General features: G+C 38.1%; 1 protein-coding gene across 3 annotated transcripts in view; it reads left to right on the top strand.

Moving 5' to 3' along the window:
- The window catches only part of TESK2 (testis associated actin remodelling kinase 2), a 79,892-nt gene that overhangs the window by 57,853 nt on the left and 6,109 nt on the right, over nt 1-15,930 (top strand). For all 3 annotated transcript variants that reach the window (XM_005521106.3, XM_088060296.1, XM_088060297.1), the window contains 5 exons: nt 6,303-6,385; nt 8,259-8,334; nt 9,984-10,067; nt 11,163-11,249; nt 14,691-14,826. In XM_005521106.3, coding sequence (XP_005521163.1) covers nt 6,303-6,385; nt 8,259-8,334; nt 9,984-10,067; nt 11,163-11,249; nt 14,691-14,826 — 466 coding nt within the window. The remainder of the gene's footprint in view (nt 1-6,302; nt 6,386-8,258; nt 8,335-9,983; nt 10,068-11,162; nt 11,250-14,690; nt 14,827-15,930) is intronic.

Raw genomic sequence — 15,930 nt, 5'->3', positions numbered from 1 at the left:
ACACTATTGATTTCCTTGTCAGCTTATGCAAGTGACTGTCCTAATACAAGTAAAATTATACTTAGAGTACTTCTGAGATGATGGAGGTAAATAAGGTGATTCTTTATTATAACAGATTAATAACAAGAATATTGGTGAATATTGGGTATGTGCCTTAAGACTTTGAAGTATCTGCATTTTATGTGTTCAAGTTCAAAGAGGTATGCTTGCTGGCCTCAGAGGCAGTTTGAAACATTGCAGTATTTATAAAATAGTCAGGTTTGACCCCTGGAGGCAGAGAAAGCACAAGACAAGTAACAATCTGTGAAAGATTTTGCTAAGGTAGCTTCCTTGTTACAGAATCCTTCTGTGATGCTGGGGGAGGCCAAAATCCCAGGGCAACACTGCAGTAGTCTTAACCACAGGACAGAAGAGCTTCATTTGCAGTCCAGACTTTCCTTTCATATCTTCTCAGCCTTTCTGTCACCCTACTGTTTCAGTGGGAGGAGTGGTGAGAGTCCTGAAAGTAGTGGTCCAAGTGTTTTATGTACAGCCTCAATTCACCATTAGCATGAATCCTTTGTGTGTATTAAAACACATGGATGCCAGGTGGAAAATGGTGTGATCATGTAATTAAGGATGTTACCTAAATATGTATACATAAGGGGAAAAGGGAAAGTTGTTGCAGAAGTTCTACATTCCATCCTTCATGCAATATTATTTTTTGATGTAGTGTTTGTTGTGTACAACTTCCTACCAGTTTTTGCAAAAATGGTATTCTGCTCTTTGTTTTAGAGTTGGAAGCTTGGGATTCATGGTAAGGGTGTCTGTTGCTGTAGTTACTACAGTAACTAATAAATGAAGTATTTTTAATTTGTATTTGTTGCTACTTTAGTATTGCTAAAATACATTGCATGTTTTTGCTATGGAGGAGGAATGGGGAGGGGAACAAGAGAGATTCTTTGGTAGTGAGAAGTGAACATCCAGGAATCTGACCAGTTTTCAAAGTTTTAACCTGCTCTGTTACTATCCAATCCTTTCTGCTAGCATACAATGCCAGTCTCTGGTCAGGCATTTATTTCATCCTTGTTCATAGAGTTTTTTCTCTTCTTTTTGTTCCCAGTTCCTGCCCCACAATCTTATTGATCAAACTCCTAGTCTGGCTGACTTTATTTACTCTCTTCCTATTGTTCCTGCTTGATGCAGGACTATCCAGTCTATATTTGTGTTTTGGTCTTTAGTATGTTTAGCCATAGTATGTTTAGCCTCTCTCCACGTTCTGCAGCTCCAGGTTAGCTTTGATCCCTTCCACCACCACCCATTTGCTGTACTTGCAGTTCTTCTGTCCTTGTAATAGTACTTGCTTCTTTTTCTCTGGCTCAGGACTATGGTCTTGGTCCCTGCCAGTCTCTAGCTTAGGCATATTCTCTGTCTTGTCACTTTTGTTGTGCTCTCAAATTCCTCAGCAGCATATACTGTTCTCTCCCAGTCTGCTCTCTGCAAAGGTGGCAACAGGAGATCTTATACAGAGGTCTCACCATGTTTCTAGTTGAGAACATGCCAAATTCAGTATGATGCCATGGACTGATATTTTGACAGTTTACACCCCCTCCCTAAAAATCCACTACCAGAACTCTTGATTAAAAGCAAACAGGCAAACTTTCAAACAAATGCCTTTTAGTTCTGCAGAATTATGTATAATTGAAAACAAGGTTTTATAATCAATAGTAGGTTGTGAGCAGTTTTAGGGAACATTGTGAACTCCACTGATGATAAAATCTGTGGAGAAATTGTGATCTCTGGGCACATGCATATAAACACATGTGTATGTGTGTGTACTCCTGCCAACATCTGCTTTCACTTCACAGTGTGTAATGGCTCAGCCTTCTCTCATTGATAGAGGAGCAGTCTCAGTTACTATGGGACAGAATCATGCATGTAAGCAATTACTGTGGATTATCTGATGTAACATAAATTCACTGCCTTTGGGCTTCAAAGTGACATACCCTGACTTCCTATCTTGTATGCTGTTTGCTTCTTTAAAACAGTATAAACTCTGGGCCGTGAATAGCACCTTTGATATGTTGGTGCTGCAGTTGCAAGGTCCCCTTTGTGCTGGAATAAGCTCATTTGGATATTTTGCACTGCAGGAGAGGGCTTGCACTGAAAAAATCAGCTGTTACAGGTGGCTTTTTCTAATGATGGTCTCAGTACTAAATTTCTACTGATTCTTCAGGAACCAAATGGAATCTTTCCCTTAAGCATAATAGTTTCGAAAGTGTCTCTAGTACTGTGAACTTCCTGTTCTACACATTTAATTCTCAGTGGAGTTTCTCCTAGCAGATAGCACTTTTAAAACAGATGATACACCACAATTGGCCCTTAAGAATATTAATTTGGTAACGATCATCAGAAAGTTGCAAGTGACACTGCAGTGGCATTTCTGTGTTTTCTGGACTGCAGTGAAATCTCTCAGTTCAGCTTGTATGTAATATAAAAAAAACTATGGTGTTTCTTCATGAAAGCAACTTATTTTTAACTCTGAAACCCTTGAGTCTATTTTAATTTTTGTTTATGTAAAAGGGAGAGTAGAATATTGCATTCGTTTTCGGATTATGCTGTGCAAAGCAGATGTTAAGCTCCTGTAACACACAAAGGGGGCTTTATGTTATTTCACATCTGTCTGCATAAACAGCTCTGTTAACTCTTTCAGACTCATGTACAGAGCTCCTTGCCTTTACTAAGAGACTGCCTCAGGAATGACTGATGAGGTCCCTATTTTGGGAGGAAAAAAAAACGCCCGAAAACTCAACTGAAGTCAAATACTGCCCTCTTTCACTGTGGGAGCTGCCAAAAGAAAGAACATCCCTGTCTGTAGAGGTCCAGAAAGAAATTAAAAAAAGGTCACCAAATTTTATTGCCTTGTAGATTATACAAATAGTGTGATAGTAAGTCAAAAGTGCTTTCTCAAAGTTCGTGAAGTGAATCTGCTTGGCATTTCATTTCATGGGCAGTTGTTGAGAGACTCTTTGCACTAGTGAGGGGTTTGAACTCTTGCATATCTGCTCTAAAATCCATTAATGGAACTTCTTCACACCACACTGATATACTATTTTTTTACAGAAAGTGAGAAGTATCACTTTGTTAGAAGAAGCAGTGCAGTTTGTACTATTGTACTTTTCCTACTAAGATACCATGTCTAGATTAAATTTAAAAGCTCTTTTCAACCTTTTATATATATATATATATATGTATTTAAACATTATTTTTATTATAAATTCTGAAGCTTTGTCCCTTTTTGATCTTGATTTATCTTGTTGGTAGACTCTGAATTCTTTCTATCTTTCATTGAGTGGACGTGAACCACAGTGGGCTGCGTTATGTCACCTATTTATGAATTGCATCTTAAATCTGGTAACCCCATTATCTGTGCTGTGGGTTTGGCACAGCGTTGTGTAATGGCATTACTAGGGTGGCAAGTGTGGAGAAGGAGTATGGTGGTGCTGAGGGTTCATCGTGTCTTCTTGGAGAATCTAAGCATAGAATGCAGCTTTACCATCTGCACAGCCTTGTCCCAGATGAACAGTACAGGGTGGAGAAGTGACATCTGACCATGCTGGACTATGTAGAAAGGGTTTACTACTGATTTTGCTAGGAATGGGCTTTCATTCTTTCTGGGTTCCAGGAAATCAGTGCTTAGCTACATAAAAATTTGCCCCAGATGAATTAAATCAGTTTAGTTTCACTACAGTGAGCATTTGTAGTGACACTGCAATTTTATTGTATGGTACATGTCACCTGCCTGTGGCTGATTTAAGTATGAATAAAAAAGTCACTCTTGTATTTGAATATGTATCCTAATGAATTTAAATTCACACTCAGCACTTCTTCATGTGCAAACAAAAGACAAGCGCCCACTAATGAGAGAAAAGAGTTTGTGCAGCCCACCACAGCAGAACACCTCAGCAGTGCTCTACAGCAGGAATGTTGCCCGAGGCTTTCCACTGGTGCCTTGTCCTGATGGAGTGGCCTTTCTTGCAGGACCTGTGGACCCCACAGCAGTGGGGTGTCTGTGCTGTGGGGTCTCTCCAAATGCTTGCACTGAAAGGGAGCCTGGCTCTGCTGTGGACAAATCCTGCTCATTGGGGAAGGGGCTCAGACCTGTCAGGCAGCATCGATTTAATGTATGGTTTATCTAGGAATAACCTACTTGTATAATAGTTCAGTGCTGCACCTGAAAGCTGAGACTGCCTGGGGTATGGTGGGGGGTAGGATTGTTCAGCTTCAGTTGATGTATCACTGTCTAACAGGATGCGATTAGATACTGGTAAGAAGCTGAAGGAATATTTGCTGTCAGGATGATGTTTTATTTAAGTTTCCTTTTCGTATCGAAGCAGCATTGTAAATTATGGTGGATCTTAAGATCAGTAGACAGATTTTTAGTTACACTGAAAATAGTTCTAGTCGGGATGTAAATGTTTCCTCAAAATTTTGGAGACCAGGCGTTATTAACAATATAACAATAATCCATAAAACCCAGAAGGTAAAATTAAGTACTGCAGTCTTGCTTCTCAAAATTAATAAAATGTAATCAAAAGTATAATCCAAGAAGGAAATCTACATTTTGAAACTACTGTCTATGAATTATTGTGTTTTTTTTAAAAAAAGTTGAATTAAGAATCATAGTGTCTGAGATATCTATGGCAGAAAGGTAACCTGAATTTTTTTCTGCATAAAATAGTATCAGCCTTCTTGAACACTGCAAAATCTTTGGTGTCCTCATGGACTTGTTTCTGTGTGGTATGCAATGAAATTCTACTTGTCTGAATCATTTGAGTAAGATTTTTCAGTAGTTTTATCCTTCTCAGTTTTTAGTCCACTTACAGTGACCAAATGTTTAGAGAGGCGAGCTGAATGAATGCACTCTTTGATAAAAGATAACAAAGCCCGAAACTGAGAAGCTTTGCTGCTCTTTGGGCAAGCACAGTTGATTTAACTTGGTACATGTTTATGAATCCCCAAACTAACTGTAGTTATTATACTTGAGTCATGCTAAACAAATAAAGCTTTGCATCTCAGGAGCCTGACGTATTTCAAGAGGTTGGCATGCATTTTCTTTACATGATCACAGGAGTGGCTCGCTTAACCTTTTAATTGGCAGGAAGAAAACTCACTTCATGGCCTGAGCCACAGTCGTCTCTGAATAATGTAAACAGTGATGACCTGAACTTGATCTTTTAGACAAGGGACTCACTTTTCTTGGTAGTTGCATTATACAGACAAACTAATGCGCTGGGGTCAGTGAGGGGCTTTTGTATATCCAGGCACAATAAAGCCAGAAGGTGTTTCCTGCTGTTTAGCTAATTAATGCAGGGTACCGCTCGGTAGGAGTCAGTGGGTTTGCTGCCTGTCACTGCTATTGTACTGCCCGCAGAAGGATACAGAACAAGCATGTGGGAAAGGAATGAATTCTCTGTCTTGTTCCACCTATTGCAGGACAGAAAAAAATGCAGGGAATCATCTATAGATTCATTTGGTGAAATGGGAAAAGATGTGGTTCTGGAATGGTGAAAGCGTATTTCTCAGAGTTGTAAACAAATAACAAAAAGAAATCGATATTATCCTGTGTGTGATGTGATGCTGTTAGAGCACAATTATCTGTGTGTCCTTAAGTTTGCCTCCATCCTGACACTGGAGGGCACATCTGAAAGGAAAAGACTGACAGCATTTCCCTATTAGATTTTCTCTTAAATTGTCTTATGATGTACTGTAAAATAAAGGATTTTGAGACTCTAAAAGCACATATAATTTGGTCACGTCTTATATTTTCTGATAGAAGTACTGCAAACCAAGGAGTTCCTTTTCAGTAGTTAATATAGCAAAATAAATAATGGAATTTAGTGTCTGCTCTGATCTTGTATTCTGGTCAAGTACAGGCAAATTGTAAAGAGAAAATGTAAGGTGTCATAGTGAACAGCATGTATTGCATATTTGAGCATAAGGGAGCTAAATCACCTTAATTCTTGTTAAAACCTAGCAGGGTATGTGCTGCCTGTGGCTGCCTGCCTTCTCAGCAAGTTTTTAAGTGGATTATTAGCTAAGTGGAAGGCTGTTCGCAGCATCTTAAGTTTGACAGGCATGTGATTGTGCAGGGAGAGGATGAGGGAAAAGGGTTGTTGCTCTCAGACAAAAGCTTCTCGTAGATGAATATCTTCCAAACTATATTTGTAGTCTTGTTTTATCTATTTTTAATCTGGAATGTTATAGAGGTTTCATGCCCAGACATTAACTCTTCTGTTTGGTTTTTGTTTTGTTTTTTTCAGAACTGCTTAATCAAACATGATGAGAATGGATATTCTGCAATAGTTGGAGACTTTGGTTTAGCAGAGAAAATTCCTGATCACAGGTATGTAAGCTAATCTAAATGGAGTGAGAGTTTTAGTACAAGTGCAGGTCAGAAGCTCCAGTGAGCCAGATCCCTGAGGCTGTTGTTACACTCTGGTACAGAATTTTCAAAAAATACCCTCAGTCTTCAGTCTGGAGCTGCAGGCTGGATAGCCAAAATATTCCAGCCTTAATTACTGTCCATTTTGATATTTAGTGGTGACATTTATTCTTCAAAAATGCTCCAATCACTAAAGGATTTGTTCAAGCTTTTTGGTAGAGCTTTTAAGCTGGTATTTGGGAATTTGGGGTTTAAAGAAACCTGAAACACAAAGCAAACACAAAAATACTGTCCAGTATTCTGGATTGGGATGATTTTGTAATAAATGTCATTCATTGATTTCAAGCAACTTTAGCTTCTTTGTACTTTCATAAACAATATTAAGTGGCATTCAAGCATTATTCTTATTTAACCACTGGGTTAGTTTTTAAGATCCAGGATTACAACAGAGTAAAATAAAATTAATTATAAAATTACTGCCTAACAGTAGCTCACCATTTTCTTTTCCCGAGGATGAAATTATAATCTTAACTCATTTGAGGAATGCACAGGGGACTGTCACAAGCCATTGTCACAAGCCATTGTCACAATTGGAAATAGTCCTTTTGTCATCCCTCCATTAGAGAGATGAAGGACAAGGATTTCATTGTTCTCTCTATATATTGACTTGTGTATTGCAGAGTATTCTGACTGTGAAATGTGCTGTCAAATTTTCTCCAGTGTGTGCTTCTGCGTCAAATAAATAAAAGCTTTCCAGCGCTTCTGACTGCAAAGAAAACAAGAAAAGTTGATCTCAGCTATGCACAGTTTTTAAACTGTACATATCCTAAAACCATATATTGAGAGATCTGAAGGCTTACATTAATATTGGTGAAATAGACATTGGCTGTACTTATCAGTAGTTTTTAAATTAAGATATTTGCTTTGTTAAGCTTTTAGATCCACTATCTTGTAGCTGCTGTGGAGCACCCTGTGAGGTGCTGAAAGCCTCAGCTGTGTTCAGATGAGCACATCACAAAATCAGTGTAACACTACAGGTGCCTTCCTTAAGGTGTCCTTAATACCCAGCTTTGAGATGCCCTGAAAACTGAGATTATAATTACTGTAGCTTGAGACCAAAACCAGTAACATAATAGAATCGCTAAATTAGCCACTATTTTGTTTTTATCTAGCTTTACTTCCATTTTCAAATGCAGCTTTGTTCTTTCCAGTTTGCTGGTAACAAGCTGTGCTACTTTGAGGCCTTCAGAGGCCTTTTCTTTTTTGAATAGCAATTCCCTCAAGATCAGCTGGGGGACAGGCTGGAGCTTTCTTAAGATCCCAGTATTCAGCTTTATGGATACTGCAGGTTTTTCAAATTGGGTCTATTCTGATTACTTTTAATTTTTCCATATTAAAGGATTCATCTGGTCCATCTTGATCTTTAATTTTTTTTAAAATACAGTTTTCAGTTCTTTATTATTTTAATAATAAATAAGTTTGACTTCATTCAGAGCAGCATTTACACCTAGGGATGGATACCTGCATATCTTGCTGGATGAATGGTGAATTTGGCATTTAGCCTGAAACTGATGTCCACAAACCTTTTTATGTATAGATGAAAGAGTCAAATCTGCCAAGAGTTAGGTAATAAAAACTATTGAACAGCTGTGACTTTAAAATACAACATTATTTTAAAGTGTCTGGGCACTTAAAAACTGGAAATAAAAGATGAGTAATTGATTGAAGTAATTGATTGGGAAAGTTAGTAGTAATGCAATGCTTGAGCATTTAATTAATTGTTCTTCCTTCTCTCCTACCACCTCCCATCCATAACTATCCCACATCTATATAGTGAGAAGTTACCAGTTGTGGGTTCACCCTTCTGGATGGCACCAGAAGTTCTCAGAGATGAGCCTTACAATGAAAAGGTAGGCACATGATATAAATGCAGTTAGTTGTCAAATGTTTTTCTTCTGTAGCAGTATGCAGGATTTAGAATTTCCATCATATTAAATCTACTGTTATTTTTACTTGTGATATTTCTGTACTCAGTAGATCATTCATACTAATGGAGAGTGAGAATTAAATAGCTAATATTTTTAATTCATGGTGTTTAATCTTGTATGGAAATAGACTTGGCCTTAGAATTGTTCTCTGTTATGCTCTTTCTATTCTGAAACACCCCACATACTGAAACATAGTAATTTTCTGTGGACTTAACACAATTTAATTTAACCAAGTCTGAGAAATGTAGTGAAGTTGCTTCCCTGACTGTACACTAGTGAAATCTGGGTAGGAGTAAAAGGTCAGTATGTAAACTTGCACAATTCTGAGTGTGTATAAAAAATAAACCAGCCTTTCTTAAGGTAAGATACCTTGATAAGACAAAATGTTCTCCAAAGGTATTTCTTAAGTTTTCCTGATTGTGTCATTGGGAAATGTTTCTTCCAGAGGAGGATCAGATCACACTGGGTTTTAGAAATGGTATTTTTGATCAGTCTCTTCTTTACACAGGATTTTGTCTCCATTACTTCAGCTCTGCCAGTGCAGCTTTTCTGTAATAAAGCCCACATCCTGTACCTATCTATATCTAGTAGTTAATAATCTGTTTAATTGGTGGTACTTTTAACTTGCAGGAAAGCGGTAACTGCCTCAGTAATGAATGTAATGATTACCATTTCAAAGCTTTTTTTAAAGAAGTTTAATTAATAAATTATAATAATAATTAATAGTGACCTAAATTAATAGTAAGGTAACCAAACCTTTGGTGCCACATTCTTCGTTGACCCTACCATAGGGAGGAGTAAAGATGAAGCAGATGTTGTACCTCATCAGCATGAAAGGTGACATATAAATAAGCCTGATATGTAAGGGATGAGGGATTCATGTTCTGCCCTGTAGACTTGTATTCCATGTTTTCCTAAATTTTATTACCTGAAAAATTCAGGTGGGTGGAAATTTGAGGAACTGTGCAGCTCCCGAGATAGTCAGATAAGTGGTTACTAAACGTCATGGAAATTAAACCTGATACACAGTGCTGCTAGATATCTCAAGTTTTAGAAAGACAGTTTTCTCCAGAGGTACTGAACTAAGAAGAGGAAAATGTAATTTATTTAAAAATAGCATTAATGTTCGGGCTACGCTGTGAATCATGTGTATTCTAAACCTGCTTTTCTAACCACAGTGATATATGGGCATGTCATGTTTTGGCTATGTTTTTAATTATTCACATGTGTAGGACATCAAATGGAACTTCACTATTCTTTGTGCAAGGAAGGATTTCTTTATGTTTTAAATTTTTGCATTGCTGAATTAAGAGTGGTTTGATGGGTTTTTCTTTTTTTTTTTTCTTGAAAGAATTTTAAATTTTTCACTGCTATTTGTGCAATAGGAATGCTTTGTGTGAGCATGGGTTTCTTCACATGAAAAATGTTAGCTCTAATGCAGTTGTTCATTGTTGTATTGTTGTTCAGTTGTTTCATGATAGCCATTTGGAGTAAGGAGAAACTCAGTGGCAGATAAGAACGCTGAGTATTCATAGCTGATCCATGTGTCTATTACTCTTTTTCTCTCTCAGGCAGATGTGTTCTCCTATGGCATAATTCTGTGTGAGATTATAGCGAGAATACAGGCAGACCCAGACTATCTCCCTCGAACAGAGGTAAGTGGTTGTGTTTATAACATTGATGGGAGGTGGTGAGTCTGCCATGATAAGGGCTCAGCCTTTAGAACTCCTGCCACTGCTGTCAAAGATAAGATGAATAGGTGTGACATTAAAAATAGCCTGTAAAAAGCTTTTGCTCTTTATGCTGTTATTGTAGGAAGCTCCATTAAGGACACTTTCTCAGAGACTGTGCAGCTGCAATGCTCATGGGAATCCTTTCTGTCCCTAACTGGCAGGACATAGAGAGCATTGCAATGCAAACTCTTCCTTTTGTGGAGTGATAGCTCATAAAGACTTCTTGCCAGGCTCACAAGAGGCACTTTTGGCACTCTACGTGCACTAAGCACCACCCCTTTGTGAAAGGGGCGGGAGCTGTGTTAACAGCAGCTAAAATGGGTTCACCTTTATTTTTGTGTGGAGTCTTCTAAGTACTGTGGATCTGAGCTATAATTGATTAAAGATACTTTTTTCTTTATTTGTCCCATCTACAGGGCAGCTTTTGACCCTCTGTGAGGGTTATTCCAAATTGTCAATCCCCCTTCTTTTCTGAAAATGGAAAATTGCTTAGGTCTTGAACTGCAATAAATAAAAGATTCTTTTCTAGTCTGCCCTTCAAATTTTATAGACATGCACTTAAGGAAACAGATAATTTGTATAACCAGTCTACCATCCACTGACAAGTTAGCTGTATTTACTGATACATTTCCATCATTGCAAAGCCTCTGTTTTTGAGTAGGCTCTTAATTTGAACTATGAAAGTCACTACAGTGAAACATCATAGTATATGGTATTGTTTCCAAATCCCCACAGGCAAAGTTTCAAGTGCTGTGGATTGCATTTGAATCCAGGAAGAAGGATGGGCTTTGATGTCAGCCCATTCTCTTACAGCTATCCTGTACCAGTAATCCCCACTGGGAATGCTGCAGTTTGGAAGGTGCATGAAGTTTTCTCAAACTTCTGTTATGTGATTGCTGAGAAAAGTGTTCATGGTTATTCCTGATAACTTCACATAGGGACCCCCTAAAAAGAAGATGCTTTTAGCTAGATGGAAGACCTCATTTATTTCTCTATGCTTTGTTGTCGTTTGTACAGAATTTTGGATTAGATTATGATTCCTTCCAGCACATGGTGGGAGACTGTCCTCCTGACTTTCTCCAGCTAGCCTTCAACTGCTGTAACGTGAGTATCTTACTTAAAGGGGAGAAGCCTAAACTGGAGTTGTCTAAATCCCTCTGGCTTTTGAAGATAAAGCTTAAAGCATTTACAGAAGAGACTTGAAAAGCCTACCTATAGAACAATGTACCTTCTGACAACCCATGAATTCCCTTTCAGTTTTTATAATTCTTCCCTTCCCCTTGCTAAAAGGTCTGTCTTGCGTTTTTGCAATTCTGTGTTCTCCCATACCAAACAAACAGGTCTGGCACACTAAACAGCTTCTTGCGGACTGCTCAGGCTGATCATAACCAGTTGGATGCCATTGACACTGGCTAACCCTTGGGCTGACAGAATCCAGCTGTTGTTGTGTGCAGACCTACTGAGGTATGAAGGAAGGACTGAATTGCTCTTACGAGCCGAGGGGGCAAACAAATCAAGAGCAGGCATTACAGTATTCTAAATTGTCTGTATGGTGCTTTTTGGAAGAGGGGTTTGACATCCAAATCCTTAGCCTGTGTCAAAAAATCCAAACTTGGACTGAAATGATTTAATATCTGTAAGGCTATCGGCCATGTGCTGTATGGAGAAAATTTTCTGGCAATTATTCAAGTAAAATTATGATAGTGAAGATACCTTCCTGGCTTCTTATTGTAAAAACTCGAGGGCAGTAGATCTCTTCTGCTGGTTATCCTGTAACAGAGTTACTAGTACCAATGTATAGTAAACCAGTTAATATAAAATAAGAGAACCTGAGCTTCCACCACATTCAGCTGAAGTTGGGGATGTCCAGTTTGCTCAACTTAAGTAGAAGCAACTTGAAAAATTTTACTGCACAGAACTTGGATTCACAACCAGGCTGTGCTGGAAATGATGCCAGCATTGTGTCCAAGTGAGTGCTTTTAAGAAGTCTCATCTCTTTGTGCTTTTGGTGGTTATTTTTGACCTGACCTCTCTCTTTACTTTGTATGAGTACAAAAGGCCATGCTCAAGGAGAGAGTGGTAGAAAGGTGAGAATGGGGGCAATGACTGCTGCTCTTGGCACCACATAGCATAATTTAATTCTAAAAGTGTTTGTGGAACTTACTATGGACAAGCTACTTAAATCTTATTTTCTCTTATTTCACCTTAGTACCGCAGAGCTTGCTTCATCTGGAGTGGTACATCTCACTCATGTTTATGAAATGCTTTGATTATGTGAGCACTAGAGGGTTTGGTTAGAGGTAGGATTTGACTTTGGAAAGCTCAGCTCCCACCTGCAGACTCCAGAAATGGTACTGCATCCAAACACATGGTGCATGATTCAGAGCAATTTTTCAGCTCAGAAATTCAGAGTAAAGGGGCAGAAGGAAGGGGCAGTGACCTTATATTCTCATATAAGAATTTGGTGTGCTCAGAGAAAAAGGGTTTTCTCCTACTCATTATTGCCAAATGCAGCTTCCTGTATAATAAATATCCCTTTGCTGAATTGCAATGGAAATTACTGTCTTGTGATCCAGCCATTAATATGCTGATTTCATTGTGGGGCATGCTGGAATTCACATACCACTCACCTAGGAGAAGGAAAATGGAGTAAACAGATAAGGCTTTGTTATATCTTCTTAAGCATGCTATGCTTCAGTAAGAGGTGATTGGTGTAATTTTCTCTGAGACATGGACATTTATGTAGCTTTTTATTATTTAATAGGTCAACAAGGTGTGAACTGTATAGCCCAGCTGAACTAATGTGCAAAACACTGGGATTTTCTACAGCCAGGAAATATGTTTTAAGGCACCCTAAGAAAACCAGTAAAAACTGACACGTATGATTAGTGGATTAAAATTTAATTTACTATTTTAAACTGTGCAGGTTTGTAAATAAGCACCTGCAAGCACCCAACAATTATAAGTCTACTTGTGGGAATATTTAAGAAGTGTAATCATAAATGACCATGCAAAAAGCTTACCAGGATGAGCTAAGCTGTTGGCATCAGCTGCTTTGAGAAGGAATCTTCTTTTCCATTTGATCAGAATCTGGGCTGCTCAGGGATGGAAGAGGCAAATACCATTCTGAGTAACTTTTCCATTGTTGCTCTTGTCTTGGATCTTACCTAGCACAAATTAAAATAGCTGGAGAGCTCTTTTTACTTCCTCTAACTTCCTGCAGCTTACAACAGCTCCCTAAGATTCCCAAATTAGTAAGTTTGTCAGAGTGCAGTGCATGCTTCAGTGTTGCCCCTGCCCTACTCTTTCAGAAATAGGGGATGCAGAAAAATGTTTTCCAATGCCAGGAAATTCCAGCTGCTGCTTTAGAACAGTTTTCTTGCTGTTCTTGAGATCTCCAAGTGTGGTTTCTTTGTTTGGTTCTTATTACTGTAGGTATGAATTTTTAGCACTTTCTCCCTTGTTGCTAGAAGGTATTTGTGCATTGCTGATCATACCAGTTCTCTTCAGAAAGATCCATCTCAAACAACCTGCAGGGCAGTATCAGGGAGGTCTTTGGGGTTTGTTGTATACAAAGCACCTACTGTTCCCATTGTAGAGGTGAGATCTGTCTGGGCTTGTCCACTCTGCAAAAGCCTTTAGAAGGCTGGAAACAGCAATCAGGTCAAACAGGACTGTTATTACTGGAATGAAGTTAACTTTCGGCTGCTGAATTAGATGTTGCTGCCTACAGTAGTGAAGCCTGTGACAAATATACAGAGTCAATGCTCAGAATGATGAAAAGCTTTCCATATTACTGCTTAAAGGAATTGTGGTACAATTTTAGTGTTGGACTTTGTTTAGAGATCTATGTGCTGGAGTGAATAAATAAATACATGCTGGGAAATACAGACTAATACATATTGATGAGCAGAGGGAATATTTTACCTGGGAAAAATGGATTTTTCTTTTTCTTAATTTATAACTTCATCAAATTATATAATCACCCTTGCTTCCTTACAAGGTAGACCATTACACTGAGTAGTATGGCTAATTAACAGATGGAAAAAGACAACATTTTCAGCTTTAAGATCAGCAGTGCCATTTAGTTGCATTTTAATTAAAGCCACAAGGAGATGATGGAAGAATTACAATCTTTTAAAAACTGGCATAGCCATGTTGTTTTGTGTAATCCTTTTGAAATAACATTGGTACATAATCTGTGTTTGATAACTAGAGTCCCAAAAGAAATCCTGAACTATGCAAGCTGTTTCAAGCAAACCAACCAACCCCTCTCACAAGCCATAAATCTGACAATTTCCTACCTTTTCAATTTAAGTTTTCTCCTCTTCATAGAATATTTACAAATTGATGATTAAATGTGAGAGGTGTAATAGAATACTGTTTCCCCCCTTCTTTCTGTATTTTTTTTTGTGATGACAACACACTTAAAACCATTTTGAATTTCCTCAGTTTCCTCAGATTGTCCCTCTCCTTATCCACTGTGTAAGCAGAATAAAAATGGAAAAACACACATGGACTTATTTGATTTATGTGCATTTACAGATGGATCCAAAGTTGCGTCCTTCATTTGCTGATATTGTCAAAACACTGGAGGAAATGTTAAATCGCCTCAGAAATGAGGACTCAGAGAGAGACAGAAAGTTCTTGAACCTTGACAACAATGAAAGAAAACCAAAAGGTAAGTGTCTGTATTGTACAAACATTGCTGCATGCTCACAGCAAGAGGAGAAAAAGCTTCATGTTTTGAGAACTGGTGTTTTGGCTGTATCTGGTTTTATTTATGGTTTATGAATGTTTTTACACAAACCTTGAAAATTAGTCTGGAGCAATGCTCTATACTTTGCATTGCAGAATGTAAAAAAACCCAGCTGTTTCTTAAAGTGCCTGATATTATATATTCTGTCCCCAATATCTTGAGAGGAAATTTAGAGTACATTTGGGAATGGGTTTGTAACTTGCTAATAGTATATGAAAAGCCATCAACTTTTTATTTATGGCTGCCATACTTCGTACATATACATAATTTCTTTGGTGTATGTTACATGTAACATTTAGAGGCTTCTTAAATTCCTTCAGGAGGAAGAGCACAGAAGATGCAAGAGTATTATAGAGTACCTAGAAATACTCTGAAAGACGAGAAAAGCTGAGTCCCAGGTCTGCTTGGGAATGTTGGCCTTGAAAGGTTTCCTCTAAAGCTGTCTGGTGCCACCTGGTGTGGGGAGCAAACTCTTGTAGCCTGGGCCATATTCTGACTTGGGTGTTTTATGTTAGTACACTTCTGGCATTAGAAACTTAGAGTACATTAAAAATAGTTTCTTGTATTATGTTGATACACAAATATGCAACATATGGACATACCTGTTGATCTGTAAAATAGTTGTAGATTGAAATAATTTTTCTCAACATTGAACCACATAGAGTTAATGCACGTGGGTAGTTCTCCCACACCTGGAAAGCATCTAAAAGAAGTGTGAGTTTTAAAGGAAATTTGTTTGTTTGTTTGTTTAGGGTTTGTTGTTTGGGTTGTTTTTTTTTCTTTTGGTGTTTGGGGTTTTTTTTTCTGGCATTCTCCCTTTGGGGTACATGTACAAAACAAGTACTTCTCTAAGAAGTGTTACATGCTGTTCTTTAACTTGCGTAGTCTTTCCTATATGGAATGGCTGTAGTCCAAAGTGTGGCAGTATTTAAAGGGAAAAGTGAAAATCCATATGTGCTTAGGAAATGGCTATCAAAAGGAGATACCACTTCTTTATACCCATTTTTTATTGCTCTAACATGGCTC

This window comes from Pseudopodoces humilis, chromosome 10 (genome assembly GCF_049639895.1).
Source record: "Pseudopodoces humilis isolate 2021_Gansu_Grassland_sample_001 chromosome 10, ASM4963989v1, whole genome shotgun sequence".
NCBI classification, from domain to species: Eukaryota; Metazoa; Chordata; class Aves; order Passeriformes; family Paridae; genus Pseudopodoces; species Pseudopodoces humilis.
The sequence above is the reverse complement of the archived record's forward strand: the minus strand, read 5'-3'. Positions and strand labels throughout refer to the sequence as shown.